The sequence below is a fragment of the Postia placenta genome (assembly GCF_002117355.1).
Source record: "Postia placenta MAD-698-R-SB12 unplaced genomic scaffold POSPLAscaffold_20, whole genome shotgun sequence".
NCBI lineage: Eukaryota > Fungi > Basidiomycota > Agaricomycetes > Polyporales > Adustoporiaceae > Rhodonia > Rhodonia placenta.
In genome coordinates, this window is record NW_020169851.1 from 711877 (window position 1) to 726403 (window position 14527).

General features: G+C 52.4%; 2 protein-coding genes across 2 annotated transcripts; both read left to right on the forward strand.

The window, feature by feature from the left end:
• Nucleotides 1–1874: 1874 nt before the first annotated feature.
• On the forward strand, nt 1875–5034 carry POSPLADRAFT_1158338 (hypothetical protein; the record flags this gene model as incomplete). The annotated part of the gene is made up of 5 exons (XM_024487310.1): nt 1875–2090; nt 2139–2423; nt 2472–4026; nt 4120–4939; nt 4989–5034. The coding sequence occupies 5 exons, from the start codon at nt 1875–1877 to the stop codon at nt 5032–5034; spliced, it is 2922 nt and encodes a 973-aa protein (XP_024333842.1).
• Nucleotides 5035–8155: 3121 nt separating this feature from the next.
• On the forward strand, nt 8156–10833 carry POSPLADRAFT_1158283 (hypothetical protein; the record flags this gene model as incomplete). The annotated part of the gene is made up of 5 exons (XM_024487301.1): nt 8156–8428; nt 8822–9001; nt 9067–9226; nt 9409–9920; nt 9973–10833. The coding sequence occupies 5 exons, from the start codon at nt 8156–8158 to the stop codon at nt 10831–10833; spliced, it is 1986 nt and encodes a 661-aa protein (XP_024333843.1).
• Between the last annotated feature and the right edge of the window lie 3694 nt (nt 10834–14527).

Consider the following 14527-nt stretch of genomic DNA (forward strand, 5'->3'; position numbering starts at 1 on the left):
GGATCCTTGATCGATTGTTTTCATGCAGTAATAACGTACGATTCATTGTCATGAAGTCTGCCGATTCTCTACCTACATCTGTCGCCACTCACAGAGAAGCAGCACGAGAGCCAGCGCGTTCGCTGATATTTACCCGTCCGTGGTCTGAGGATATAACATCTATGTCCTCACATCGAGCTGTACAGATATAGCTGCGTCCTCATAGAGTGATAGAGCATGATGCGCGAAGGTCTGACCAGTGAATACGCATAATAAGGGGACTCGCACATACTGTATAAAGCCTGCGGGGTGCTCTACTATTTTGTGCAACAGCGGACACAAGTAGTTTGAGCTCACTCCGGCGCGAGCTCATTGCATGACAGGATCGCAGGGTCTCCCACTTGGATGCGACCGCACCTTAGTAGAAGGTGAATTACGACAGGCGACCAGCGGTTTCACAGCGGCTGTCCTGGGCGTGAAAACAAGTCGGACCAGGTGCATATACGATGCTTTACTTTGCGCAATGAGCTTCTTACGTCTCTCCACAGGTCAACGACGGGCGCATCATGACGCTGGTGAATGACACCACGTCTCCCATCCAATTTATGTGCGTCATTGCTTGCATAATGGCACCTCGTTTCTGAGCTTCGATCTCTTTGCAGATATCTATCTAGTGTATCCCGCATGCTCTTCGACACCTGTTGGATCCCCCGTTCGCAACCACTCAGAAGCGCAAGGGACGTGGTGGCTGGTTTCTTGCCCGCGCTCTCCTCTCTCTATTTCCCGTATTTCATGTGTGCGTGCTCGACACAGAGCTTCTGATCCGCGAACCCATGACGTCAATCTAGGCAATCCTCGTGCGTTTGTCGGGCAATATCCCTAGCTTCCTTACAAAGATCTTGGAATGACGTCAATCGAATCCCACGTCCTCTGATGAAGCGGCTGCCCTATTACATCCCTGATAAATGGCCATTTCCAATCTTATATGCTCGCCCTACGGGTTCAGTGACGCGCATTATTGACTGCGTCGACATCCGTGGCAGGCAGCATGTACGTCCCGCGTCCAGTCACTTCGCGAGAGCTGACTTATGTCTCTTAGCCCCGCCATCTCTCGTCTTATGGCTCCATGAACAAGCAACGGGTCGTGCTCCGCGAGAGATACGATGTTTGCTATATCAACTAAAGCACCTGCCCTTCCATCCTTCGTGAGTCCACGTCTGAGAGCGCGATGTAAGATTCGCGTCTTCCTATGAAGTGAGCAACGATTCCAGCTCTGGGGACCACTGCTTAATTGCAGGGCCTCTTGACAGCAAGCAGCGTTACCCAGCGTCCTCATCGTCATGTATTATCTCAGAGCCTCAGATCGTCTATCACGCCGACCCCAAATCTTCCTCTGCCGAACAACTGGCGTGTGCGTTGCCGATGGATGATGACACGTTGACACAGCCCACTGTTCAATGTGCGAGCTGCTATACAGACAGTGTCGCGAATAATCATTGCGTCATTCAGAGACCAAGGCAGTGCTTGCGCGTGTCTTCCAATAAGTTATCGATGTACTCTGATAGCAAGTGCTCTTTTCGGTTGCAATGAACATCATGCAGACCGTTGGACTGATGGGTTCCGGAATTTTGAATCAGCACATCCGGGGATGCATGACTGCGTCGCTGGGCGGTTATCTGCGTTGTCCGATGTGCTGGATCGCATTAGAATGGTCATCGTGCCTTGTATCATCCAGGGCAAGAGGACGCTTATCGCGCACACAGTGTAAAGCACAGAATCGATGCCTCGTGCTCCCTGCATGGCCTCCATGTCTCTGAGAGAGGAATGTACGCCGTCTTTCACCCTTTTCTCCCCTCCTGCTCATCTAACCACCCTCGTACCTTGATCGGTCCTCGATGCCCCGAAGACGTAGCAGTCGATCCTCTCCTGTCGGAGTCAATGTGTCGATCATCATCGAAAATGCAGTCACGGTAGAAGGACAAGCCACTACGGCCTCGGATGAGCAGCGCGGCGGCTGGTCAGATACCCCATATAGTGCCGGAGCGTACCCAGAAGAACCTCAGGGAGACGCGTATGATGGTCGGGCAGCATCCAGCGGATCCGGTCGCGAGGTACGGAATATCTTCCATAATGAATATATATGTTATGCTCCCATTCAGTGGTTCGACGGTGGACAGCTCCCGCCTGCGCTAGTCATAGGGGCAGATGACATCGAACCTCCCAATCAGGTCACGGAGACAAGCCCACATGGAGTTCCACAGGCCAACGAAGGATTAACACCCGCTCAGCAATCCGAGAAGGTGGTCAAATCCGTCGCTGGTGGAATAGTTGGCGAGGACAAGAAGGTCGATGATTCATGGAGCCTCTGCGCCGATGAAGTTTGGAAATTCGAGGAGCGACAGGTCAACAAATGGAAGGAGAACATCAGCAATCTTCTGCTGTTTGTGAGTGACTGAAACGTCGTGATTCCACCGGACTCACCATGGTGATAGGCGGGGTTGTTCTCGACAATCCTGGCGGCATTTCTTGCTGCGTTTTATATGCTGCTAGGCCCTCAGGCCCCAGACGCGACGACTCAGGTGCTCGTCGTCATGTCCATACAGCTCAGCCTTCTCACTGCGGCCGTCGCAAATCACAACCTCACAAACACACAACAAGCTACTCTCGATGCTGCAATAGCGACCACTGCTCCCACAACCACCACTATTTCCACCGGCGTCCTATGGTTCATCGCACTCATATTCAGTCTCAGCGCCGCATCTATCAGCATCGCCGTCGGCCAATGGCTGCATCATCACATCGATCGAGCCTCTAGCCTGTCACGCCAGAGCGTTCGCATCTGGTCCCTGCGCCGGCGTGGTCTTCAGAAGTGGCATGTCCAGGCGATCATCGACAGTCTGCCTATCCTCCTCCAAATCTCGCTCGCATCGTTCCTCGTCGGGCTCCTCAATATTGTCTGGCGTCTGGACTACGTTGTTGCTAGCATCTCGACGATCATCATCGCCGCACTACTCCTGCCGACGCTCTTCACCATCTTCATGCCGTATTTCGATGCCGACTGTCCGTACAAATCTCGCGCCGCATGGTGGTGCTTTGTAATCCTGAATAGGTTCACCCACAGCCGCTGCGTTGTTAAGTGTGGGAAGATGCTCTGGATGCGCATGTCCAATATGGTTGGCGCTACTACGAGGAGGGTGTTAAGTCTTCGTGGGTTTCCTGCATCCGCTAGAAGTATGCTGTCAGGCCTGCGCGAGATTCTCACTCTGAACCAGCTTGTTCGACTCCGCCCAGCCGCCATGATTGCGCACATAGCAAAAAGAGGCCAATCTTTGACGAAATCGCTCTTGTACCACATGCGCAAGCTCCCATCCGGCGCTGCGCGCACCTTCTCAGTCCTCCTCCAAATCGTGACGCATCGGCCCACCAACATCCAGCGCAGGCTACCAAAGATTGGTCGCAACTGCGGCAACCGGATGCGATGGTATCCCCGTATACCTGAGTCATGGAGCAAATGGCATTTGAATACCCTCGGGGCACGGAACTGGCGAGAATTCGAGAACGTGCTAGTCCGTGCTGCAAATACACCAGAGGAGGAGAAGCTGATGATGCTGGCGGAGGCGGATGAAATGATTATGGATGATGCATTCCTTGTCAACGTTGTACATCCTTGCTTTCAGGATGGCTCTCTCGAATCCGCGGTTCCTGCCCTTCTTCGTATCCTTCGACATCGAGCTCACAAAGTCATAGTCGAGCATCACGCGGGCTGTGGCGTGACAGTACTCAAATGGCTGACAAGCGAGCAAGATTCGGCTGCGATCATTGCGATGGCAGACCTCTGTATTGATGTCCTTCTGAAATACGACAGCCCGGGCTCTCGCAACTCCCATGGACTTGTGGATCATCTTCTACAGCTGATCCGAGCAATGCCGCTCATCGATCCCGCGAGAATGGTATGTGACCGTGCGAGAGATCTCATACAATGGGCAGCAACACATCAGTGGCAGTTGCACGAGGCACACATAGACGAGCTTGTCAATGGGGCAGATGGTAGGTTGTTTGCGCAGGAATGCCTTTCGTAGCTCACAATATGCCCAGGCTGCTTCTTGGAATATGCTTTCCCGGCTTGGATCCATGCTGCAGATAGGCATAGTTCATTGAAACCTTTTCTCAACATACTACTGAAAGAGTTCAAAGATTTATCCCCGAAAGCTGATTCATCGAACATCGTCTTGACAAATTGCACTCTGCATATCCTTGAAAAACTAGCTCAAGAGTCCTGGGAAGGAAATGCAGAACATCAACTCCTTGTCCTCAAAGTCATACACGAGGCGTGCCATACCACTCCTAGTGCTGCATCAGTCTATGCCAACCTCCCTCGCCTATTCCTATCTCCTACTCTTGCGCTCTCCCAGGATGCTCTTGACTATTTTGTAACCATCAGACTACTTTCATTACCTATTCCGACTAAACATCGAGAGTATGTCCTTCCGCCTTATCCCTATACTGTCCACACCATGCTCATCGCGTACTCTGCAGACACCCGGAAACTGCTCACATTGCTACCACACGCCCGCGAGCGGCTTAGTGCCGAGCGATTCCTCCAAACCGCATCGTCAGCATTACTTCACTCCTCACAGCTCCCGCCTGACGACTTCGATCGCGTTCATAGCAATGTTCGTGGCGTGCTGGACATCGTTGTTGATTACTTCAGCTCTTCCGGCATAAATGAGGTGGTCCAGCTGAGCAATTGGAGGTTAATCTCGGACCTCCTTAGTGCATGCGTCCGGCTTGCGGAAGCGGATATCGCGCGGTCTGCTCACAATTGTACACTCTTCACGTGGGACATCTACAAAACGCTGGAGAAGTGTGCATTGAAATGCCCCGCCGAGGACCTCTGGCAAGGGGATGTAGCATATGGAATAAATGGGATACGTGATATCATGAACTATCCCACCAACTCGTATGTGCCTTATTTTACCCTCCATGCTCAATGTTGACATGGCACATAGACCTGAGAACCTTTCACCAGCGCCACGAGATGTCGATGAAGCATAGAGGGAGCATCCACGGCTGTTTGAGGGCATTCCGATGCAATAGACGACGTAGGTTGAAGGAAGCTAAGTCGCACTGCCGTTGCTTCAGCATTTTGGGATGTTCGCGTTAGTCTGCGGGCAGTATGTACACCTTCGTGAGCTCGTGGCGTTATACTATCTGTTCCTGAAGAGATAGGCATTGTTTCGCGTGCTGTCATATAATGCCTCATACTAAACGCAACTGTGTGGTGGACAGTAATACAGCATCACATATGAACTGGGGCGCGATACCGACATCTCTTGAGGGGCTCGCCAATAACCCTGTTCGGACCCAATGGGATGGGTTGTGAGAGTAGCCATGGAGGGGTGATGTCTTGTTACATACCACAGTGCTCGCCTCATACAAATGCTCTAAACAGATACTGACCAACGCCATTGTATAAGAGAGACTATCGCTGAGAGTGTGCTGTGCGAGAGATGACGGGAGCGGGGCTCACGAGGCACTTAACTATGTACGCTGGAGATAGTTTATCGAGTATACGTCCGGGAGGGACGGGCGCGTATGCTGCGCGTGGTATGCAGCGTTCCCACCGGAGGACGCCCCGTCGTCATTGTTCTTCAAATTGGTCGCAAAGCCATGCACCTTCCGTCTTGAATAGAGCGCTCAATCAGCGCCTGCGCCTGATGGCCACCTCACGGGCGTTTACTAGCCTGCTCAAGCGCTGTGCTGATCCCTCACAGAACAGAAATGCGTAGTTTCATTGGACATTCCTCTTTGGAGTCATCCCTGGCTGTCCTCTTCTCTGTCGCTCTTCAGATCCAACTGGCGGCCTTTGTCGCTCACTCGCAGTCAGCGTCGCTCTTACCTCCGTCCCCTTGACATGTACCCATGCTGAGACTATCCACTGGTCTCTACTCCATGAATACATCATCTGTGGCCGATACAGCACCTTTGAACTACGCTTTACAAGTCCTCACTCAGGTAGTCACCGGTATCCCAGTACTGATCTCGCACCCTTCGCTTTCGACATTCCATGTCGTGTGTTCGCATTTCGACCATGTATCCAGTATTGTCCTTGAATTCGTGTGCCGCTGAGGATAGACAATATATCGTCCGTCCCGTGGAGGGAGGGATGGGTTACTATAGCCATGGTACGTCCTAAGGCTGCTCTCGTTACTGAACACTCGTCCTCTCCGCAGAAGCCACCTCCCATCTTGGACTGGTGAGTCTTATTTCATACACTCAGAAGATTCTCAAAGCTCACCACTCTACCCACTCTACTAAATACCGCGGCAACAAAGTACGGCCTCGCCCATGCTGTATTGTCGTTCCTCTATCCTTGTCATCCCTCCTTTGCAACAAAAACGTCTATGTTTGTGTATCCGCAGCCAACAGATACAGCCGATGCTCCGCCATTATACGCAGTCTTCAGTGCTATTCGTGCGCACGCCAGTGAAAATCTCCGCGTCAGAAAAATGCAACGACGAATCAAGCCAGGAAGACGCTGCATTGTTCGTCACCGCGTATTTCCTGTGCAGACAGGTAGTTATACTTACTACTACACAAACATCTTAGGTGTATTGGTATTGACCACTCCGTTTATGGGGCGCAGGTCATACGGCGTGAAGATAGGGGAAGGATGGCTGTCTTCACAACTGTGAGGCCTTGCCGTGACACCGAACGTGCTGCGGTGAGGCTCCTTCGCTTCGAGTCTGCCCTTTGTTCTTCCCACCCTTCTCGCTCCGCTGGGTGTATGCTGTCTGCATCTCGTGGTCCCCCTGCTCTGGCTGTTCGGTGTTCTCGCGAGACGTGCATTACATTGCTTCTCTGCCCGGTGCTCCCTCTCCTTCAGCGACCTGTGGAACTCCTCTTTACTTTCTTCCGGATCGTGTGTTTGCGTTCACCCGATGGCACCCCTTTGCTTGCAAGAGCTATGTCTGTCGCAGATCCCCACTCTCTAGCCCCACGGCGAAGCACCTCGTAGATCTTCATTCTGATGGCTTAAGGACGCGTCCTGCGACGACTTGTGGTAACACGTCACTGAGTTAGCCCTGCGCAGCCACGAGTACCGTGTTCACAAAAAAGCAAGCAGGCACTGGTGGTCAATCGTCCTTGGAGTATGTCGCTTTGTTTACATACGGCATCTTCGTCTAGACGTCACTGTCTTCTTCCGGTTGGCAGTGATTTGGTCCCATCATCTCCTCTTCGCAATCGTTAGGCTTCGTCAGCTTCCAATGTATGGCGCGTCTGAAACCATGCGTGGTATTGGTCAATATCATTGCCTATCTAATCCATGGTTTCTTATACACCTAGTGAACTCGCTCGTTGATTACTCACGTGCGCAAGCGATCATTGGCAACTATGCATGCTTGCACTTTCGATGCCTCTGGCCAGATAACAATTGCGATGCATCCTCATTACAACCGTGCCGCGGCAAGGATTCTTCTACTGGGCGGCGGCCGCTGACTGTGTCAGACCGGACATGCTATGGTGCGCCTGGAAACGCGTACTTCCCATGTGCAAATCCCTCTAGCGGGCCTACTCCCGCGATCGCGCCGCGCGCATTCAGGTGGTGATACGCTGCTCAACGGGTGTGAGCCATCCATCGGCCTGCGGCTCCCGGTGTCAACACAAGTTCTATGAAGATGCTGTACTAATTCCCAGACAATGCGCGGAGGCTGGTCATCAGCATCTCGCTCGTGCGTGCTCGCATGATTACATCATGTGGAATAGTCTGGACGCCACCACTCTTTTGAGTCTTTCGCGCATAACACGCCCAGGCACGAATATCACTGTCCTCGTTCTGCATTCTGCTCAGTAACTTGGCTCTACTTTAGCACGACTATACCCGTCCTTTCGCTTACGTTGCATCTCCTTATCACTTTTCAAGATCACAGCCTTGCCTGTCATTCTTCCCGTGGCTATACTTTTGTTGTCATCTGCATCATGTACGCTAGCGTGAACAAACACGCCCAGAAGCGAGCGTTCACATTCCTCGTCACAGGACGTTATGTGACCAGAGAATGGACTGAGCGTAATCGACGCTCCAAATTGTAACCCGCGAGGCACCACCGCGTGAAGTACTGCCTTCATTCATGGCAGAAGTGACCATACTGTTCAAGCATTGAGACCTGTCTACTTGATGCCGATCTTGTTGAAACGCGCTGACCCGCGCGGTCAGGAACGAGCTCGCAAGCTCGGGCGCGCGAGTAGCCGGGGGCCGGAGGCCCCTATCGTAGTATATAACGACCCCGCGCGATGTACGTACCGCACGCGATTGTCCCTCACGGGCATCGCTACGCTCGTGGACAAACGCGCCCCCGCGCCGTCGCACCGGTTGTTCCAACAGATCTGCCAGCAGAGCGGACATCTGGAATATGATCCCATTACTGCCCAACTCGCCCTAGGATCCTCGGTGAGACAATGATGTAGATGTGAGCTCGGCTCCATACTTGTTTTCGGCTCTGTGGTATGTGTCGGCTATACGTCGCGGCCTTAGGTTCCGTGACGCGTTGCGACATCCAAGATCTACACGACGCGTTTCGGAGATCAAAATGCTTATGTAAGGCGAGTTCGCGTCTTACAGTTCGGACCCCTCAAATTGAATCGGACTAGGTCCAGACGCGCGTTTTGAAGGAGACCTATAGAGTGACCATCCTCCTACCTTCAGAACGGACGCTCCAGTTATAGGCTGCCTAGCCGGGGAGGATAGCTCGCTGTAGATTCCGCTTGCTTTACCACTCCGTCCCGTCCAACCTGACGCGCAATTGTTGCTCAAGCTCTCCAGAGATACCTGACCCTGTCGCAGCCAATCCAACATTACGTCTATGCCTTTGAGCAAACCGTACCTGCCCACACTTACGCCTTCGTCGGCTCTGTCTCCGTGGAGTTCAATCCAGAGGAAAAGCGTACCGTTCTCTTTCTTATGATAGCTGAGGAATTAAATCGAATGCATGGTGATGGGGCGCCGCGCTGGTTCACGCACAATGTGTATGAGGCTCGTACATCTCGACTACTCTAGACGTCAGCCTGAATTGACAGTTCACTTCCCAGCTCCTGGAGCCTCTGAACATTGCTGGGAAAATGAGTTGGGAGAAGCTGAAGGAGTCCTTTGGAACAATTAATGAAGAATATATCGCGAAGAGGACCAGCATGCTTCGGTTGGGTCGCGAGTGGGCCAAAGTCGAAAATGAGATCATTGTGATAGTAAAACGTGCGTGTCCGCCGACACATTGCACGCTGTGGTATATAACACTATCTTCCCAGCTACAAATTCACGTCATGACACAAGCACAACCTCGTCACTGGCGTTGTCCCCAATTCCTGAACATAGCCGATCGCGTATGTTCGCCACCTAATCTCTTGTTCTCTGTTTGCAATTCGATCGACAACCAGGTGAAGAGATCGCTGCAAAAGCACGAAACCGCAAGAGTCCCCCAGACAGTGCGAAGCCCATTAATTACCGTGCCATACAGGTTTCGGATCGACCAGACGCCGTGCACAATGGGCGCCCGTGGTCCCTCTCTGCGCCATCTGTGGCTATCTGGCACCCTGTTTTCGCCCGCTTTATGCGAGAGATCTCGGAAAGAGCACCAGTCGACTCCGATGAGCTTAAGAACGCGTTTAATTTTGTGACTGCGGCTTTGATTTTGTATCCGAACAAAAGCGAGAGGATCGAAGGGTTGAGCCCCTACATGCAACCTCTCATCCACAGCGACGTGCTTTCGTGCAGGCAAGTGCGTCTCGATACTTCGACTATCATGCCGGACGGTCTCATTTATGCTTCGTGCATACCAAACTTGGCGGTGAAGCTAATCACGGAAGTGAAGAATGAGGTTGGAGAGGGCGGCTGCGATCCGACGGTGCAAGCAGAGTGCTGCTACGTATCGTTGCACGCTTCGAACAAGGTGAGCGCTTGTGGCATTGGGCAATGATCTGCAGGCTCTGACTGTATCGCAGTATAGACTGCTCCGCCAGATGTCTTGCTGTCCTACATTCCTCATCGGCATCTTAGGGCCATACCTCCAGGTGTCGGGTGCTGTCTTTGCTGACGGCTTCGTCAGCCAACGCCTAACGGAATATATATATCTTGGGCCTACTGCTGCCATCTCGGGATCGCCCCTTGACACAGCCGTGCTCAAGGTGGCACACCTGTTCCGCGTCCTCAAGGGCTGCCTTGCCGACCTTGATGTCCATTACACTGGCTTGCGGCTTGCGAGGCCCGAGCGAGCTGCTGCGCAGTCGACACCCCCCGTCATCATCAGCCCCCATTTCGACTCGTTCCAATTCGAGGGACAGACTGTGCTGCTGCAATACAAGGAGCACATGGTCCGGCGGGCTGAGCGGGCGATTTTCCGGGCCATCGCACAGCGCGGCACGGAGGAAGACGAAGTCATCGTCAAGTTCACGTACATATACGGGAAGAGGGGGCACCAGCTCCTCGCTGCGAAGGGTCTCGCGCCGCAATTATGGTTCTGCGAGCAAGTCCCTGACGTCGGCGGTCTGTGGGTCGTGGTGATGGACTACGTCGAGGAGAGAGAACAGGAAGGCGGCCCGCTGTACGTCGGCAGGCTTACAGAAGCGGTCGAGGAGCTACACTCCGAGGGCCTGGTGTTCGGAGATCTGCGGGAGCCGAACGTTATCGACACCGACAAGGGATTGATGCTCATCGACTTTGACTGGTGCGGCCAGGAGGGCGAAGCTAGATATCCGCCGACGATCAACACAAGTGACATTAACTGGGCAAAGGGTGTAGGTGCAGGAAATCCAATCCAAAAGGAACATGACTTGCACATGCTTCGGTCTCTCTGTAGCCAGTAGATAATGACGGCAATATCGTTCGAATGCAGCTGCGGAGCTGTTGGCTGTAGTGATTGCGTCCTCACCTCACGTGTTTTCCGGACAGTGACCGTTGTCACGGCGGCGCTCAGGTTACTCTGTGCTAGCTTTCGCGGCTGTATTACACTTCGTCCTTTCACTCTCGCGTCTCTTCGTATCTGGCCTCCATTCCGTCAAGCTGCGAACATCAGCTGACCAATGATGCATCGCTAGGACTTGGGGACCCTCTTATATGCATGATGGCTGCTGTTCGACCTCTCAAGCTTGGGAGCGTGCTGCATCTGGTGGGTCGTCTGATCTCTTGGATAGACTCTCGAGTGTCGCTATTAACAAAACTTGAGGCGTCATCCTTGCCATCCCACGGTCTTTGACGGAGATATAGTGTTTTCTGCAAGACTCATTCCTTGCGATTCGACATGAATATCCTGTATCTTTGCCTCTCAGACACAGACGAGCAATATGAATGCAGTCACAACATTGCAGCGCTGCCGGCGCGGGGAACATTGTTTGATATATGTTGCCGCATTTCAATCGACGCGCGCAACTGTTTCTTGTCAAGCCTGCGCTTCGGACAACCGTTCGCCGGGAGTGCGCGGCGTCTGTGTATTTCTTTTGAGAGGAGTCAAATTCTTGCTTGTCTTGAATGACACTGTCGCGTACCAGATACCACATTACCTTCGAGTGTTTCCGTTTTCATGTACGTTTAGATACATCGGCATACGACCGCTACCCTATTTCAGCGCGAAGGTGATGGTGTTGTCTGCGAATCTCGATATGTGACTCTGCTGCGCTCACTGGACGCGATGAGGGAGTGCCGTGGAATCTGCTGCGTGATTTGTTCTGGTCAATGTATGTACCTACGAAGTAAGGACAAATTTTGGCTCTGGAGATGGTTTCTATCACAGGTGCAGACGTCAGAACAACATATTGACCGGAAGTGTTGACGATTCTGTGCGAGAATGTCACTGCCAGCCCAATCGCATGCCTCGATTTTCTGCTCTTCTCAGCGTTCGTCAGCTCGTGCGCACAAGGGAAGAGAGAGAGCAGTGACGTCAGGTAAGGTCTGAAACAAGCGCCCCGTCTCGATCGCAGGTTGACGGGCGCTCTCGTCATCGATCTCTGCATTCCTTCCGGCTCACAGCTTCTGTCGCCGTCGCACTCTCCTGAAACAATGGGACGCGCACATCTACTAGCCTACAATAGAGTCCCTTCTTTGGACATCGCGTGAGCAAAAGGGCTTGTCTCTCGCTGCCCGCGATCCGACGTGCAGTCGCACTTCTCAAAGCTCGTTTCTGCCTAGCCCCGCCTTTCTCCGACCTACGCTGCAAGTGTTCACTGTTGAGATGTGTGGAGTGAGAGCGGCACTGAGGGCGAGGTAGAAGAACAATGTGGTGGGTCCTGAGCTCCAGTCCTCGTTTCCTGAACGCGTCGAGTCCTGAGCCATGCCCCTTCAATCCCTATCTGCCGTTTACTCTGCTGTAAGAGCGTGCCGCTGCTCATCTTGACCTATGCCTTAAAGCGAACGCATAATGACTACGCTGCTTTCTGAAGGTACGCTAACCACCTTTTCACATCGAGAGTTGTGAAATTGGCTGCGAGCTGGTGACATCGCGCAGAATGGTGGGCCCTAATTTCTTCACTCCGGTCTGGTCATAAATCACAATGCGCAGATGGTTGAGGCATCTGAGTAAATGAGGCCTGCGAATGCGTCATGAGCCTGCATCACGGTGCAGCGTTACGTGCGCAGATGACCCAGTGTTGGAAATTACAGTCGATACTTACAGTAGTAGATCACGTATGATACTACACCGATCGATCTGTACTTAGTTCCTTACGTGTTTGCTGGCTACTGCTGGCTACAAGCCGGGTCAAACACGATTTATCCTATTGTCTTCAGTCTCGATCCCTGCCAGAAATCTAACACTCAGGAGTGGGTCGCTCTTAGCGTGTGCGCACTTGTCTACCTCCCGTGTCGTGCGCATCTGATTTCACCAATAGCTGCCAGCACGCTAATCTATGATGTGCTGTTACTCTAAGCTATTACTGTGCGTTCGATTTCCACGGGAATGTTCTCTACTGACATATTATTGCTCGTCCTCTTCCCTCATGGGCACACTCCACAGGTCTAATTACCCACAGTGGTGGCCCTACTCTCGCATTTACGGCGCGAGGCTTGTACGTCTCGCGTCTAACCAGCTCGTGAGGAATGTTTTGTGTCTGCCCCTTCGTGCTACATTCCTCCGTGCCATAGCTTGCATGTTGCGAAGTCCCGAAGTCTCGTGGATTGACCAAATGGTGCGATCTAATGTACATCGAATGCCTCGATCATCTGAAATCATGTCTAGTGAGTAGGACGCCCTTACATCAAGGCACCCACGAGAATGGCATGCATCAAACCTTGTATGTTGAGCGCTCGCTCGCGGCGATCAGAATTCGAATGTTGATGAGCTGTGGGCCTCCAAGCTGTGATTCCGGGGACTCATCACTGCTTCGGGAGTGTTTGACAGTTCTTCATATACCCTAAGTGCTCGATCGCATCAAGATACTGTTTACGCCCTGCACAAACGAAATATGAGGACGCCTATTCCGTGCACAGAGTTTGACCACAGAACCACCGTCCATGCATTGATGTTTTATGTGGTCCGCAGCATCGCGCTCACAGTATGGCCTCCCTGTCCCTGGGAGAATGGCATACGTTTCCCTCAGCTCTTTTCCCCTTCCTCATCTTTCCTAGTAGCTTCATCCGCCCTCGATGGCCCGACATCGGAGCAGTCGATCCTCCTCACGACTCAGTGTGCCAACTACCTGTCACAGTTTCCCTAATTTTACCTAATTTTTCCGCTATTTCTGCGGACATATCAAAGGGTATAGGGACTTATCCATATTTATCCGTCCGCATATGGGACAGCTGCATATCTAAGGGGTTATCCGCTTAAATAAGCGACACATGATCTTGTTCTGGACACATCAGGCTGGACTCTGATGCCGGACCTTTTCTAGATAGAAACCAGACTCCTTCTGGACCATGACATCATTCTGACATCATAGGTAGGAGCTAGGCTCAGGCACTAGGCCATAGGCCGGTCAATTCTGGACCCTAGGCCCAGGGCAGGGCAGGGCCAGACTATGACATCATATATGACATCATAGAGCACATGATACTTAGTAATCCTTACCCAGCTAGGTACCAGGGGTCCATTACCGGTCCCTGGGGGGTTTTCCCTCATGTATATAAGGCAGCATCCTAGGGCACCCTGCCCCCCAGTTCTATTCACTTCGTTGTTGCGCTTAACAGCATTACCTCCCCCATACTTAAGTGCTTTATCTCCCCCCCTAACTATCAAGCTATAAGGTGGGTTTGTAGGTTTTGTGATAGTTGAATAGAACTGCTTTAAGGTGCACTGGGCCCTGGCAAGGGTCCCTTGCTACCTGCTTTGTTACAGGGCCTATTGGTCGTTGCTATGCCCCTATGCTGTAAAGCGTAAGGTGGCCTTTTCATGTGGGTTCTGGGGGTTATGGTTTGTCAACTGAAAAGTGGCAATACCTTTCTGCGAAGCACCTACCTTTATTGGTTAGGGTTGAACAATTGGTGTCAACATGCTGAGCTTTTCGCCGGTCCCTAGGCGTAAGGGGAGGTTGCTGCCTTATGGGCAACATGCTGGAATGTGGTTTACCA